General features: G+C 46.8%; 1 protein-coding gene and 1 non-coding gene across 6 annotated transcripts in view; one reads left to right on the top strand and one right to left on the bottom strand.

Annotated features, from left to right (window-relative positions):
- The window catches only part of ITSN1 (intersectin 1), a 252754-nt gene that overhangs the window by 217511 nt on the left and 21027 nt on the right, over positions 1–14216 (top strand). For 4 of the 5 annotated variants that reach the window (XM_070365814.1, XM_070365651.1, XM_070365712.1 and 1 more), the window contains 3 exons: positions 3597–3780; positions 5724–5822; positions 11855–12022. In XM_070365814.1, coding sequence (XP_070221915.1) covers positions 3597–3780; positions 5724–5822; positions 11855–12022 — 451 coding nt within the window. Of the gene's footprint in view, positions 1–3596; positions 3781–5723; positions 5823–11854; positions 12023–14216 lie in introns of those variants that run through there. The other variant, XM_070365888.1, reaches the window with a different exon arrangement.
- Positions 6490–6561, bottom strand: TRNAC-GCA (transfer RNA cysteine (anticodon GCA)). Its single transcript has one exon. It is a non-coding gene; the product is annotated as a tRNA-Cys (tRNA).

The following is a 14216-nucleotide window of genomic DNA, read 5'->3' as shown; positions in this document are numbered from 1 at the left end:
AAATTTGCCTTCGAAAGCAGAGTAGGACAGAAGAATCTAGAACCTTTTACAGTTAGGAGCTAGATGCAGACCCTTAGGAGTGGCTATTAGAAGAGATAAGAGAAGGGATGCAGAAGTGAGATAGGGCGTGTGGAACCAAGTGCTGGAAACTGTTTTTATCGGGATCTTTTCCTGTTTCCTTGCTTGAAGAAATAAAAATAAATGAAAGAGCTTCTCCAAAAAAAGTTTTTCTTAAATATTAAGTATTCAGTTTCCAACTTAAGTATGATAAGAAGAACATACTACTACTACTACTACATTGCTTCAGTCGTGTCTGACTCTGTGCGACCCCACAGACGGCAGCCCACCAGGCTCCGCCGTCTCTGGGATTCTCCAGGCAAGAACACTAGAGTGGGTTGCCATTTCCTTCTCCAGTGCATGAAAGTGAAAAGTGAAAAGTGAAAGTGAAGTTGCTCAGTCGTGTCCGACTGTTCGAGACCCCAGGGACTGCAGCCTACCAGGCTCCTCCGTCCATGGGATTTTCCAGGCAAGAGTACTGGAGTGGGTTGCCATTGCCTTCTCTAAAGAAGAAGATAACAAGAATAATTTAAGAAGAAGAAGACACAGTTTTCTTTAAGGCAGAAAAACAAAGAAAAATGGATTAGAACTAGAAAACATACCTTGAATACATAGCTAGTGGGAACCTGCTATATAGCTCAGGGAGTTCAGCTCCATGCTTCATGATGACCAGAGGGGTGGGATGGTGGTGGGGAGGGAGGCTCAAGCGGGAAGGGATGTATGTACAGCTGATTCACGTCACTGTACAGCAGAAATTAACACAACATTGTAAAGCAACTATACTCCAAAGAGAGAGAAGTCGCTCAGCTGTGTCCAACGGTTTACAACCCCATGGACTGTAGACTACCAGGCTCATCCATCCATGGGATTTTCCAGGCAAGAATAGTGGAGTGGGTTGCCATTTCCTTCTCTAGGGGATCTTTCTGACCCAAGGATTGATAGCAGGCAGACGCTTTACCATCTAAGTCACCAGGGAAGCCCAAGGTATACTATACTCCAAGGTATACACCAAAAAAAAGATACCTTGGTGGGTAAAGACAGGATGGGGAGAAGGAAGGACTTTGGTTGGGCATGGACAGGGTGAGAGGGGAGATGGGAGTGCCTTGGAGGAGGGGAGAGGAAGGCCAGCAGGGAGGGCAGACCAGAGGGGCTGGGGAAGCCCCTCTTGGCAGAATGGCAGGAGACATCTGGAGCGAGGGGGGCCAGGAGCCCAGGGCAGCTTGGAGGTGGGGCTGCTCTTGGTGCTTATACTCTATGGGCTCTGGAGTCAGATCCCTCCCCTACCCCGAGTTCCAGGGTTTCCTGTCACCTCTAAGCTGTGTGACTCTGGTCAAGTGACTCGATTGCCACGTGCCTCAGTTTCCCCAACAGTCAAGAGGGATACTGTTGGGGTGGCCGAAAGGTTCATAATGGATTTTTCATACCATCTTACGGAGAAACCTGAATGAAATTTTTGGCCAACCTAATAAGTCATACATGTTAAAAAAAAAAAAAGTGTTTGATGCCTAGGACACATTCATGAAAGCCAACTCTCTTGCCCGTTCTCTTGATCCTCAGACTTCAGAGAGTTACTCTTTTGCTCAGCAAACAGTGAGCACTCCAATGCGTTCACTGACTGATTTGATTTCTGTCACAGTTGAAGACCTTGCATGTATTGAGCTTTCTGTGAGATTACGGATTAGCTCCCCAAGGGGCGGCGCTGTGGCTGCAGCATTCATGCGGCCCCTGAGCTTGGTGACCCCTGTTCCACCCACTCAAGCCCAGTCCTGTGCGGTAGAACATCCCAGAAGGAGGCCCGCAGCTAACCCTAAGAGGTGCCTGGTCCATTGCAGGCCCTGTCTGCCCGCCATGCAAGATCAACTCAAGTCTACAAGTGTGGGCCTCAGAACCTGGGACCCGGCTTAACTTCCTCAACACAGTGATGATCCGCGTGTCATCTTTTTCCTTTTCCCTTTTTCTTGTCTCCTCATCATTTAGAAAAAAAGAAAAAAGAGGGAGGCAGGTAAAAACACTTTTATTCCCTTGCAGAAAGACTATGTTACTCCTCATTGGAAAATCACGGAATGATGGAATTTCTTCCTGTTTCCATCTTCCCAAGTTTGTATTAATAACCTGGTTACTCACCGCTCTCGCCCCCCAGAATTGGTGGCGATGTTGCCCTTTAGCCAATTTCTACATGTTGGGAGATATTCCACACCAGCCACCCAATGGGCAGTCGCCACCTGGCCATCCTGGGGATACCAAGCTGCCACTCCTCATGCCCCAGCCAACCAGCAATGGCCAGCACCTCTTCCCACAATGGCATCTGCTTAAGGAGGGAATCACTGGTTGTTTAGACCATATAAGGCACTGTCCCTAAAGTTTCTTTCCTTAGCTTGCTTGCCCAGTACAAAGATTTTTAAATTTTTTTCTTTAACCAAAGATGTGGGGGAAAGAAAGTGATCTGAAGTCTTTGATACTAAGACCGCAGCACCTTTGGGGAATCACATAGCCCTACCCACAACCATGAAGGCAACCAGAGGAGTTCAGAGTAACGTCCTCCCACGCTTACGTTGAAATCATGTGTTACGCCATTCTGTTCTATCCAACCATCTGTTGATCATCCATAGTCACTAGGGTGAGCAGGACTCGCCCGTGGCCTCCCGTGCTGTGGCCCCGCCTCCGGGTACATTGCTGTCCCTGTTGTGTAGAAGCTCAGTACCGAACCCTTCTTATCGTAGTTGGTTAGGAGTTGCCATACAAGTTAGGAGGGTGAGATGCACCGTCCTGGCTCCCACGGCCCCAAGCACTCAGACTACAGAGAACTCCTGAACAAGCACTTTGCAGCCCCTCTGGTCCCCTCTCAACTTCCAGGTCCATTGCTCCATTAGCATATAAATAGCCTTCTCTCTTCAGAGCTCTCTTAATCCGGTCAACTGCAAGTTGGCCACAGGAGTGAAGCCGTGAAGCACAGATAGTTCAGCCCATCATTTAAACCTGGCTTTCATGAACATAGTGGGATTCTTTTCCTGTGGCAGTTGATTTGCCATCTGCATTGTGTTTTGTTTGATCTGAAATTGAGCCTCCACGGCCCTTGGCCACAACAGCTTCCCTTGGGTGACAGCACTGGTCCTGGAAATGGATTCAGGGCTGGGGCCAGACCAGCCTGGATGGACCATGCATCAAGCAAGACATCCACCCAGGGATCATGTCCAGATTATTTTTCTCTTTAAGAAAGATTCTATATATTTCCACACGAAAATATTGTCTTTTATACTGACTTGTTTGGCAAAAAAAAAAAAAATTTTTTTTTTTTTTTAGTCTTTCTTTCTAAGAGCCAGCAGATAACCATCATGCCAAAAAAAGAAAAATGCCGCAGGGACACCTCTCTGTAGCACTAGACTCGTTTCTTTTTCTGTCCCTTGTCTCCCACATAGATGCTTAGTGGCCCTGGGTTTGTGCCCCTCACACACATCCCATTTCTGTGCCACCTAGACGTGTGCCATGTTCCCATCAGAGAGCGCGAAGGTGGGGTGCTCACTTGCTGCGTTTCCGTGCAGAGCGCTGAGGGTCCGCAAGAAGATGTCTGGGGAGAAGATGCCCGTGAAGATGATCGGAGACATCCTGACGGCCCAGCTGCCACACATGCAGCCCTACATCCGCTTCTGCAGCTGCCAGCTCAATGGGGCCGCCTTGATCCAGCAGAAGACTGATGAGGCCCCAGACTTCAAGGAGTTTGTCAAAGTGAGGAGCCCTGGCTCAGCCAAGCCCCTGCCCCCGCAAGGGGCCATCCGCAGGCAGCTGGTGTGCGGTCGCACGTGCACGGGAGGCCAACAAGGGCGAGGTCTCAGCTGCACAGGAGTGGGGGCTGGCCCCACCGATGGGTGTGACTGGGGCCGTGGGGGTGGGTTTGGCGAGGGACCAGCGCTGACCTGGAAACTCCAGTCTGCAGTCCAGGTGCACGTGGTGTTCTTGCAATACCGATTTAAAATCCTTTGTCTCATTTTCAGGCCTAGGAGGACTGGCAGGTCTCAGGTCTGCTATTCTGTTGAATCTGAGTATCTTCATTTCTCTGCTGCTCTCTGCCCTTTGCTGCAAAGGGAATCCCAATGGACCCTTTAATTTCCCGCCCTAGTTGGTTCTTTTCCATGAGCTCAAGCCCTAGGAAGTCAGCGGGGGTGAGTGTGAGATGACAGGACCTCTGCTTTGTAGGGTAACCAGGGTCTGGAGAGTCATGTGTGACCAGGGGACATTGTGGGGAGGGGACCCCAAGCTGCTGGGGGCCTCGGGCTTTGGGCCTGCTGCCCCGGGACCCGGCCTTGGTGGGGATGGTCCCTGCTGGCGGGGCCAGCCCCCCCCCATCAGCCCCCACCTCTCCCAGAGTGGAGAGAGGAGACTAAAGTGACTTGTGCTAAACAGGCACATTCTGATGAGTGGGCAGCAGAGTCAGCATACTAACAACAAGCTTATCTTTGTGCCTTCTGGATTTGAGGTGGGGGGAGGCTTTCCCACCCTCCCTGTAACCGTGTTTGTGGCATCATCACTGAGAGGGGAATGTGCCATCTCTTCTGGGCTACAGCATCACGTGTTCTCGTTCTTTCTTTCTCTTCTTGTTTCTAATATTAAATGCTTGGATTTGCTATCCAGTGAATGGAACGTCTAAAGTCATTCTAAAGAAGAAACATGGCCAAGAAGTAGGCCTAGGGTGGGCTGGAGACTGGAGGTAGTGCTGGGCTGGTGGGTACCATGGGCCACCTGGGGGTCCCCCCAAGGGCCAAGGGTCTCCCCTGGGCGCAGGCAGAATGAGTCCATCACTGCACGCACTTGAACTTCAGGGAAACGCTGACCTCAGCCCAGGGAGGGGCCTTATTCCCCCTCCCCTGCTTGTGCCACGCCTCATCCCTCTCCCGGCCTCATCCCTGCGGGACTTTGTCCTGCCTTTGGCAGCTGCATAGAGTTCCTGGAATAAGGGTGTCCATGGCTGGACCGGGTCCAGGTGCTGACAGGCCCTAGGGCATTAAACCTGTTCCTAAGGCATTAGCCTGACCAGAGTGCTGTCACCATATAACCCCTGTGACTTATAGAACAAAGAGTCACCTTTTTGGTGCAGAAGGACTATTGTCCTCCAGTTCAGTTGACAAAAGCGAAAAGAAAGAGGTGAAGGAGTCCAGAGTGGAGACAACCGGAGTCCCAGGGGCCTGAGCATCGCGTCTCAGCTTCGCCATCCCCACCCTGCCTGGGGGCTCCTACCCGTGGGTACAGTGAGACTTGGGACTTGCAGTGTCTCTGGCACTCAAGGGCATTCTTTTTCTGACCCTAGAGTTTTGCGACTCTCCTTGTTCTAGGAATGCTGTAGAGTTTTGGCAGGTATCCAGATGGGCTATTCTCTGTAAAGCTAGAATCTCATCTCTGGAAGTTAGGAGCCTGGAAGGTCTGCGGGACCAGGGAGCAGGGGTTAACCCTGCCGCTGAGTCACACCCACAGTCAGCTCCCACCCTCCATCTGGAACATGCCTCCCCCTGGCCCAGGGCAACCAGCCCGGTCCTTCCAGCTCCAGGCTCCCCAGTTGTCGTCCAGATAAATGAGACAATGCGATGGGTGGGGAGTCATGAATAACGGTGTGATATCACTACCGGATTTTGCAGACTTTTTAAGTACATTAAAAAAATATATATCTTTTTTTTCAGAGACTGGCCATGGACCCACGCTGTAAGGGAATGCCCCTGTCTAGTTTTATACTGAAGCCTATGCAACGAGTAACGAGATACCCACTGATCATTAAAAATGTAAGTAACTGCCTTGCCTTTTCAAGCAGAAGAATGCTATCTCAGCAGGTCTGGGATCTGGGGTCATGGGCAGGTTCCCAGCCAACACACTGGGTATCTGTTGTGTAGAAACCGTATACCAACAGGCTGTAGGAGGTGTCTGCATGGTAACTCCGAAAGAAAAGCTGGATTACTGTGCAAGTGTTAGTCGCTCAGTGTGTCTGACTCTTTGCGACCCCCATGGACTGTGGCCCACCAGGCTCCTCTGTCTGTGGGATTCTCCAGGCAAGAATACTGGATCTCATAGCCAGTCCCTTCTCCAGGGGATCTTCCCAACCCAGGGATTGAACCTGGGTCTCCTGCATTGCAGGCAGAGTCTTTACAGTCTGAGCCAGCAGGGAAGCCCCAGAAAGGTTTATTGTGAACAGAGCTAATAATACACACATCAGCTGTGCAAACAAACACGTGGCTTCCACCTTGTAAGTCAGTTCTTTCCCTAATACAGGCAGGGTCTTGATGCTTTGGTTTTCCTAATAAGAAAGAGAGAAAAGTGAAAAGAAAGTGAAGCTGCTCAGTCGTGTCCTACTCTTTGGGACCCCACAGACTATAGCCTATCAGGCTCCTCCATCCATGGAATTTTCCAGGCAAAAATACTGGAGTGGGTTGCCATTTCCTTCTCCAGAAGATCTTCCCCACCTGGGGATCGAACCCAGGTCTCCTGCACTGCAGGCAGATGCTTTACCATCTGAGCCATCAGGGAAGCTCTAAGAGAGAAAAGAATACAGTTTCCACCACCTGTCTTCAGAAAGCCATTGTGAGATACTCTATGTTGATATTAGATGATTGTTGTTCTCCTGTCATTTCAAGAAAGCCAATGCCAAAAGAAAAGAAGAAATTAGGGTTTCAGTGTGCCCATCCTTAAAGTGAGTGAACAGACTTGGACACCCTCTGAGCCTGTGATTCTGTAAGCACAGGGAGGCTGGCTTGTGGAGAGAGGTTTTAGATCTGGTTCCTTTCAGTGAGGAATTTAGAAACCCACATCTGTAACTGGTGTGCTCACTGCTTCCGAGGTGTTGTTGCCTCTTGAGTCTCTCAGTGGCAGAGTTGGGAAACATATATGTGTGTATACATCCATACACACTGTTACATACACATAAGTGTACAAACATATATTTAAGATCATATATGTATATGTTAGAAGCCATGAGTTCGCACCAGTAGTTCCTGTTCTAATCTGATATCATAGAATTTATTCTAGCCTTCCCCCTTTCTATGTATATAACTCCCTTCTCCATGAGAAGCCTTGCTCTCATTATCCTCAGTATATTTACTTATTTGCTGAATCCGCTTATATGTCACAAGTTTCTGTCTCATGTAAGCATCTCCTCAGTCCAACCCCAGTTCTACCCCACAGAGTACACTGTGGTCACATTGGCTGAGTTAAATAATTAGTTTTGAAAGACGCTTTCAATCTACCGTTTCCTTTTCTCCAACATATGGTTACTATTAAACTAATTCAAAACTTTGTTTACTTTCCACAATATTTAGTTGCAAATTGATGTTGGAAACAAGTTTTTAAAATAGGCGTTCTAGATCTAGTCAATGGGAAGAAAAACAAAAACAAGAGAAGAACTGAGAAGCATACGTATTAAAAAGGAAAAAACAAATTATCATTCTTTGCAGAAACATGATTTCCACCCCCTTGAGAACCCAAAAGAATGATTGGAAAACTAGCAAAACTAAGAACAGAATTTTAAAAGGTGGCCGTTACAAGATACAGATGGAAAGCTGCAAAAAATATTCTTTATAATAGTAAGATGGGGAAATTCTTAGCACGGCACCAAAGACAGAGCTTTAAAGGAGTTAAAGTTGCAGCAACTTGAAAAAAAATACTTTCTTCTGGGAACAACTAGATGTTCATTAAGGAGAGTACTTAAAGTGGTGAATCTGTACTATGAAAGAGACTGTTATGTGTTAGTTGGAGTGATATCTAGAAAATGCTATTAAGTAAAACAAGCAAACAGACAAAACCCCTCACAAGCCATCCTGCAGTAGGGTCTATTTTGGAAAAACTCTGGATGGGTATTAAATGTGTGTGGAGCATCTAAAGGGATGCCCTTTGCTCTGGGCATGTTTCCCTCTGAGGCAGGAAAGCAGAAGGGAGACAGCACAGTGGTTCTCAATATTCTGTATTATTTGAATCTTGCATATCAAGAACATTATTATTTGCATAAACATTTTCTTAAAAAATTCCGTGTAACAAAATATAACAAACATTAAAAGACAAAGGACAGATATAAACTGAGTAAACACTTTAACTGTATCCAAGTAGATACTGAAAGATATAGAGATCGTGTGTGTATGTTTGTATCTAAAGCACTCTTACAGCTCAAAAAGAAAAAGACAAATACCCTAATAGAAAAATAGGTTTTAAAAAAAGAAAAATAGGTAAAACCTTTAACTAGGCATCTCTGAGAGGAGTGTGGAATAGTAGTAAAGCATGTGTTGTTAGGAACCAGGCTGCTTGGATCCGAATCTCCCGTACCACTGCTGCGTGTCCTTGGGAGACTTAGCTTGCCTCTCTGGGCCTCAATTCCTTTATCTGTAAAATAGAGGCGTTGATAGTACCTACTGCGTGGTGTTCTGAGAAAGTTAAGTGAGTGAATGAATCTATGTCTATCTGCCTCATACTAAGCAGTACATAAATGTTAGCTTTCTCATTTAATGTACTTATGCACTAAATGTACACAAAATTCAAATTCTCTGATAATGAAAGAAATGCATAACTAAACAAGAAAATACATTGCTTTTGGCTTGACAGGTGCGCATTTATTGGAAGGACTGTGAGTCCACAGTGTTGGCAGGTTTGCTCATGGAGGGTAGACTGGTTCAGCCTTTGGAGGGTGATGTATACATCAAACTCCATGTTCTCTTTGGCTCAGCGTTTCCATCTCTAGGAATTTATTCTAAAGAATTAATCAGAGAAATACTGAAAAATATGAAGTTTTATGCATTGTGGCTCATCCTTACAATGACATATTATAGAATCCTATAGAAAATGATAAATATACTTCAATAAAAAATTTTTTAAAATTATGATTTAGATTCATGTGAAGTGATCATCATATGATGATCTATAATTCATGTATATTAATAACATGCTATAACTGCCATGAAGTGGGGAAAAAGAAAGTACAAAATGGTAGTGTAGTATGGCAGTGTGATCTAATTTTTATTCTTAAAAAATTATATGTATTTGTATCTAGGCAGAATGTATTAACAAACAGAATGTGTATGTGTGCTTAGTCGCTCAGTTCAGTTCAGTTCAGTCACTTAGTCGTGTCCGACTCTTCGAGACCCCATGAATCACAGCATGCCAGGCCTCCCTGTCCATCACCAACTCCCGGAGTTCACTCAGACTCACGTCCATCGAGTCAGTGATGCCATCCAGCCATCTCTTCCTCTGTCGTCCCCTTCTCCTCCTGCCCCTGATCCCTCCCAGCATCAGGGTCTTTTCCAACGAGTCAACTCTTCTCATGAGGTGGCCAAAGTACTGGAGTTTCAGCTTTAGCATCATTCCTTCCAAAGAAATCCCAGGGCTGATCTCCTTCAGAATGGACTGGTTGGATCTTCTTGCAGTCCAAGGGACTCTCAAGAGTCTTCTCCAACACCACAGTTCAAAAGCATCAATTCTTTGGCGCTCAGCCTTCTTCACAGTCCAACTCTCACATCCATACATGACCACAGGAAAAACCACAGCCTTGACTAGACGGACCTTTGTTGGCAAAGTAATGTCTCTGCTTTTCAATATGCTATTCTCAGTCACGTCCAAATCTCTGTGTCCTCATGGACTAGAGCCTGCTAGGCTCCTCTGTCCGTGGGATTCTCCAGGCAAGAATACTGGAGCAGGTTACCATTCCCTTCTTCAGGGGATCTTCCCAACCCAGGGACTGAACATGTGTTTGTGTGTCTCCTGCATTGGCAGGAGGATTCATTAGCATTAGCGCCACCTGGGAAGTCAGTGGACAGGAAAGACCGAGATTATTATCTGATGGCACAATTAAAGGTGTTTTTTTAGGTTCTTTATAACTTTCTAAATTTTCTAACTTTCATACATTATACAATAGTACTTTTACAATGAGAAAAAGCAATATATCTATTTTCATTTTTGAAAAAAAATGAACTCACACAATCTGCTATGTGGGATTCCCGTCTAGAGCAGTGGTCCTCAGACTCAGTTGTACGTTAGAATTACCTGGGAAGCTCTAGAAAATTCCAATGCCTGAGTCCTACCCCTGGGGATTTTGATATGGTCAGAGTTAAGGTCAGGACTTTTCAAAGGGATTTGAATGTATAGCCAGGATCCACCCAGAGCTGGAGCTGTGGTTTGGAAATGATTGTGAAAGTTGCTCAGTCGTGTCTGACTCTTTGCAACTCCATGGTCTATACAGTCCATGGAATTCTCTAGGCCAGAATACTGGAGTGGGTAGCCATTCCCTTCTCTGGGGGATCTTCCCAACCCAGGGTTGGAATCCAGGTCTCCCGCATTATAGGTGGACTCTACCAGCTGAGCCACAAGGGAAGTTGGGGAACTCACAATACCTAGATTGGGTGTTTTTCCCAAATCGAGTGCCTACTTAGGACCTTAAACCAAAGTATACCTTGGGGATGAGATATTATTCAGGGTAAAACCCACTTGAATTATTTATATGTGGACAGTGTTAACCACTGAGTCATGTCCGACTCTGTGACCCCATGGACTGTAGCCCACCAGGCTCCTCTGTCCATGGGGATTCTCCAGGCAAGAATACTGGAGTGGGTTGCCATTTCCTCCTCAGGTGATCTTCCCAACCCAGGGATCGAACCTGCATCTCTTATGTCTCCTGCCTTGCAGGCAGATTCTTTACCATCTGAACTATCAGGGAAGCCTGTATATGGATAAGGCATGAGCAAGTGCACACTCAACATGCCCCTAGTACATTGCAAAGTGGCTTAGGATGCTTCCTCAGTCTTCGTGTCTTTCCCCACGAGGACTGTTTTCAGTGTCCTCAGACTCCTTTGAGAATCTGATGGGAGCACCATCAAAGAGCCAAGTACTCTGCAAAGTGCTTTCTTGTATCAAGCCACGTAGTCCTCCCAACAACCTTATAAAGGAGGTTCTGTGTGCTGTGTTTAGTTGCTTAGTTGTGTCTGACTCTTTGTGACCCCATGGACTGTAGCCTGCCAGGTTCTTCTGTCCATGGGATTCTCCAGACAAGAATACTGGAGTGGGTTGCCATGCCCTCCTCTAGGGGATCTTCCCAACCCAAGGATCGAACTCAGGTCTCCCACACTGTAGGCAGATTCTTGACCATCTGACCCACCAGGGAAGCCAATACTGGAGTGGGTAGATTATCCCTTCTCCAGTGGATCTTCCTGACTCAGGAATTGAACCAGCATCTCCTGCATTGCAGACAGATTCTTTACCAGCTGAACTACAGGGAAGCCCAAAGGAGGTGCTAGTAGTATCCCTATTTTTCATATGAAGAAAATGAGGCTCAGAACATTTATGTGACTGACCCATATCATGACTGGTCAGTGGCAGAGCAGGGATTTTAATCCAGAAGCTCTTGCTCTAGAACTGAACTCTTAATTGCTGGTCTGGAATGATTCATTCAGAAAAATGCACCTTTGCTCCGATGCACCCACTAGCATGAAGTTCCATAGGTACACAGATGCCTGCAGCTGTGCACCGACTCAGGGAAGAATGATTCTCCTTGGAGGAATCCATGTGGGGTGTGATACTGCCCTTGCTGCAGCTGCTGCCCTCCTCATACCCCAAGTATAGATAATCTGGCAGCCCCTGCTCCCATAGGGGTCCCATGCCAACAAAGAGTGGCCTTCTCTCTCCGTGTCGTTGCCAAGGTGGGTGCTCAGAGCTGTAGCTGTAAACGTTGGCAGTGTCTAGGAAAGGTCTGTACAGAGCCCTCTCTCTGCTGGGGCGAGCCTTCCAGAACAGTGAACCCCAGGCCTGCTCGCTGCCTAAGGCTACTGTCTTCTGTTCTCCGATGTAGATCCTGGAAAACACTCCTGAAAACCACCCAGACCACAGCCACCTGAAGCACGCCCTGGAGAAGGCGGAGGAGCTGTGCTCCCAGGTGAACGAAGGGGTGCGGGAGAAGGAGAACTCGGACAGACTGGAGTGGATCCAGGCCCACGTGCTGTGTGAAGGCCTGTCGGAGGTAAACCTTGGGTGGGACCTGGGCTGCCCCTCTGCGTCTCGGCAGCCAGCCGGGAGGAGGACAAGAGAAATCGTGAATCGTCCTCTTCTGCAACCTCCAGTTTGCTAATCTCTCTCCAGCTGCATCTGATCTGTTGTTTAAGCCATCTACTGAGTTTTCAATTTCCGTTCTTTTCTTTATTTTTTGTTCTCAGTTGTTTTCTTTTGCCTTTTCAGCAGTTCTAGTTATTTCTCTAACCTACTGGTTTTTCTTGTCTTGTTCCTTTCACAAATGGCCATTTTTAAACTTGTGTGAGAGCTGTATTGTGGTTACAAATTCTCAGTAATCACAACCAACCTTGTGGTTGGTTGGTTAAGGCAAATTCACAAACAAGCAAATTTTCTTGCTATTCCCATCTCTACTGAGTTTACTTGTCATTTTTCCTCTGTGATACAGCTTTCTGGGATCTCTTGTTATGTCCCTCACCTCATGCAGACACTAGATATATCTGTTTTCTCCTTCTCCCCCCAGTAGCCTTTAAAATGGAGGCTCAGGGTCACCAGATTTAAGAAAGACTCTCAAAGCTAAAGCCAGCTTTGGTGCTTATTTATCTTTCTGGGTTCACATTTCCATGCCATTTTCTGCTTCTGCAAATTGTTTTTGCTTTTATATTTATTTTTACCAGCTTGCTTGTGTTTAAAAAGTACAGTTCTATATTTTTTAATTCCATTTTAACATTTTTCATTGGTTGAGTCAGTCTTTAGTCCACGATACTGCCAGAAATACCCTCTTATAGTATCTGATTCTCTTCTTGACCCTAATCTTTCCCTTAGTCGCATCCACTCTGCTGTTCTCTCTCTTTGTACACACCCACCCACCCACCCATCCACAGACACACACACATTCATGTACTTACACAATTCACTAGGATTTACCAAAATGCCCAGGCAGACCATCTCCCTTACCCACACTCCCCATGACTCTTTTCTTCTTACGAGCATCAAAGACATTCCCTACCTGAGGAAGTTACCGCACTGTTACCTCCCTGCCCTACCTCCTGTCCCCTTCAACGTAGGTGTGGGATAGGCAAAGTTATGGAAGCAGCCATGTGGAAACCAAGGTGATGGATGTGGGTTCCCATTTTGGAACTGTGTTGATATGCGATCCAGGCGTAGTCACTGGTTGGTTGGCTCCGTTATTCATTCATTTATTCAGCACTTACTGAGCACCGGGCCCATGTGCCTTGCTTGGTACTAAACACTGCTCAGTACCAACCATGAGGACATGAAGATCAGTGAGATGTGACCTACCCCATCTCAAGAAACCTGCAGTCCTGGATCACTTAGAGGTCCAACATTTACAGCACAGTGTGAGAAATGATGAGGCAGATCCGGGTGCCAAGTGCTGCTGGACACTGGACGAGGAGGAAGGAACAGTCGTGGAGGATTCAGGGACAGGTTGAGAAGGTGAGACTTGGCTCCGTGTTCAAGGATGAAGATATCTCCCCAGGAAAGAATCCAGGGGAGGGCATTTCAGTGGAGGCCTCAGCCTGTGCGGGGCGTGGGTGAGGAATGGAAGGTCACAGGCGACAGGCTTTAAGGCAAGTTGAAGGCAGGGCAAGGAAGAACTGTGCATCATTCCGAGGAGCACTAAGGTGATCTTGAAGACAGTGGACTTGAACTGCTCCTGGATCTACTGAGCTGAAGGGCCACTGTGCACTTTTTCTTTTTTAAAAGATGTTCTCTTATCTTTTTCTTTCTCTCTCTCTCTCTCTTTTTTTTTTTTTTTTTTTGGCTGCACCATGCAGAATGTAGGATCTTAGTTCCCCAACCAGGGAATCAACTCTGCACCAGTAGTGAAAGCACAAAGTCCCAACCACTGGACCGCTAGGGAATTCCCCGCATTGTGTACTTTGAAAGGGGCCCTTCCCTGAATCTCATGGCTGCAGTCACAGGACTCAGTGAGGCCTGAGTCTTCATTATAAAACATTAAGAATAGGAACTTCCCTGGAAGGCCAGTAGTTAGGACACCATAATTCCACTGCAGGGGGCACCAATTTAGGGGGACTAAGACCCCACCCACCTTGAGGCACAGCCAACACCGCCACAAAACCTTAAGAATAAAATAAACTCTTGTCATTTGCTTTCTGTGGTGTATATACCCTCTTTGAAATAGACTGTTGTCCTTCTTAAGTGACCAGTCCTTCCTGACTATT

The sequence above is a fragment of the Bos mutus genome, chromosome 1 (assembly GCF_027580195.1).
Source record: "Bos mutus isolate GX-2022 chromosome 1, NWIPB_WYAK_1.1, whole genome shotgun sequence".
Lineage (NCBI taxonomy): Eukaryota > Metazoa > Chordata > Mammalia > Artiodactyla > Bovidae > Bos > Bos mutus.
This window is presented reverse-complemented; position numbering and strand designations above follow the sequence as displayed.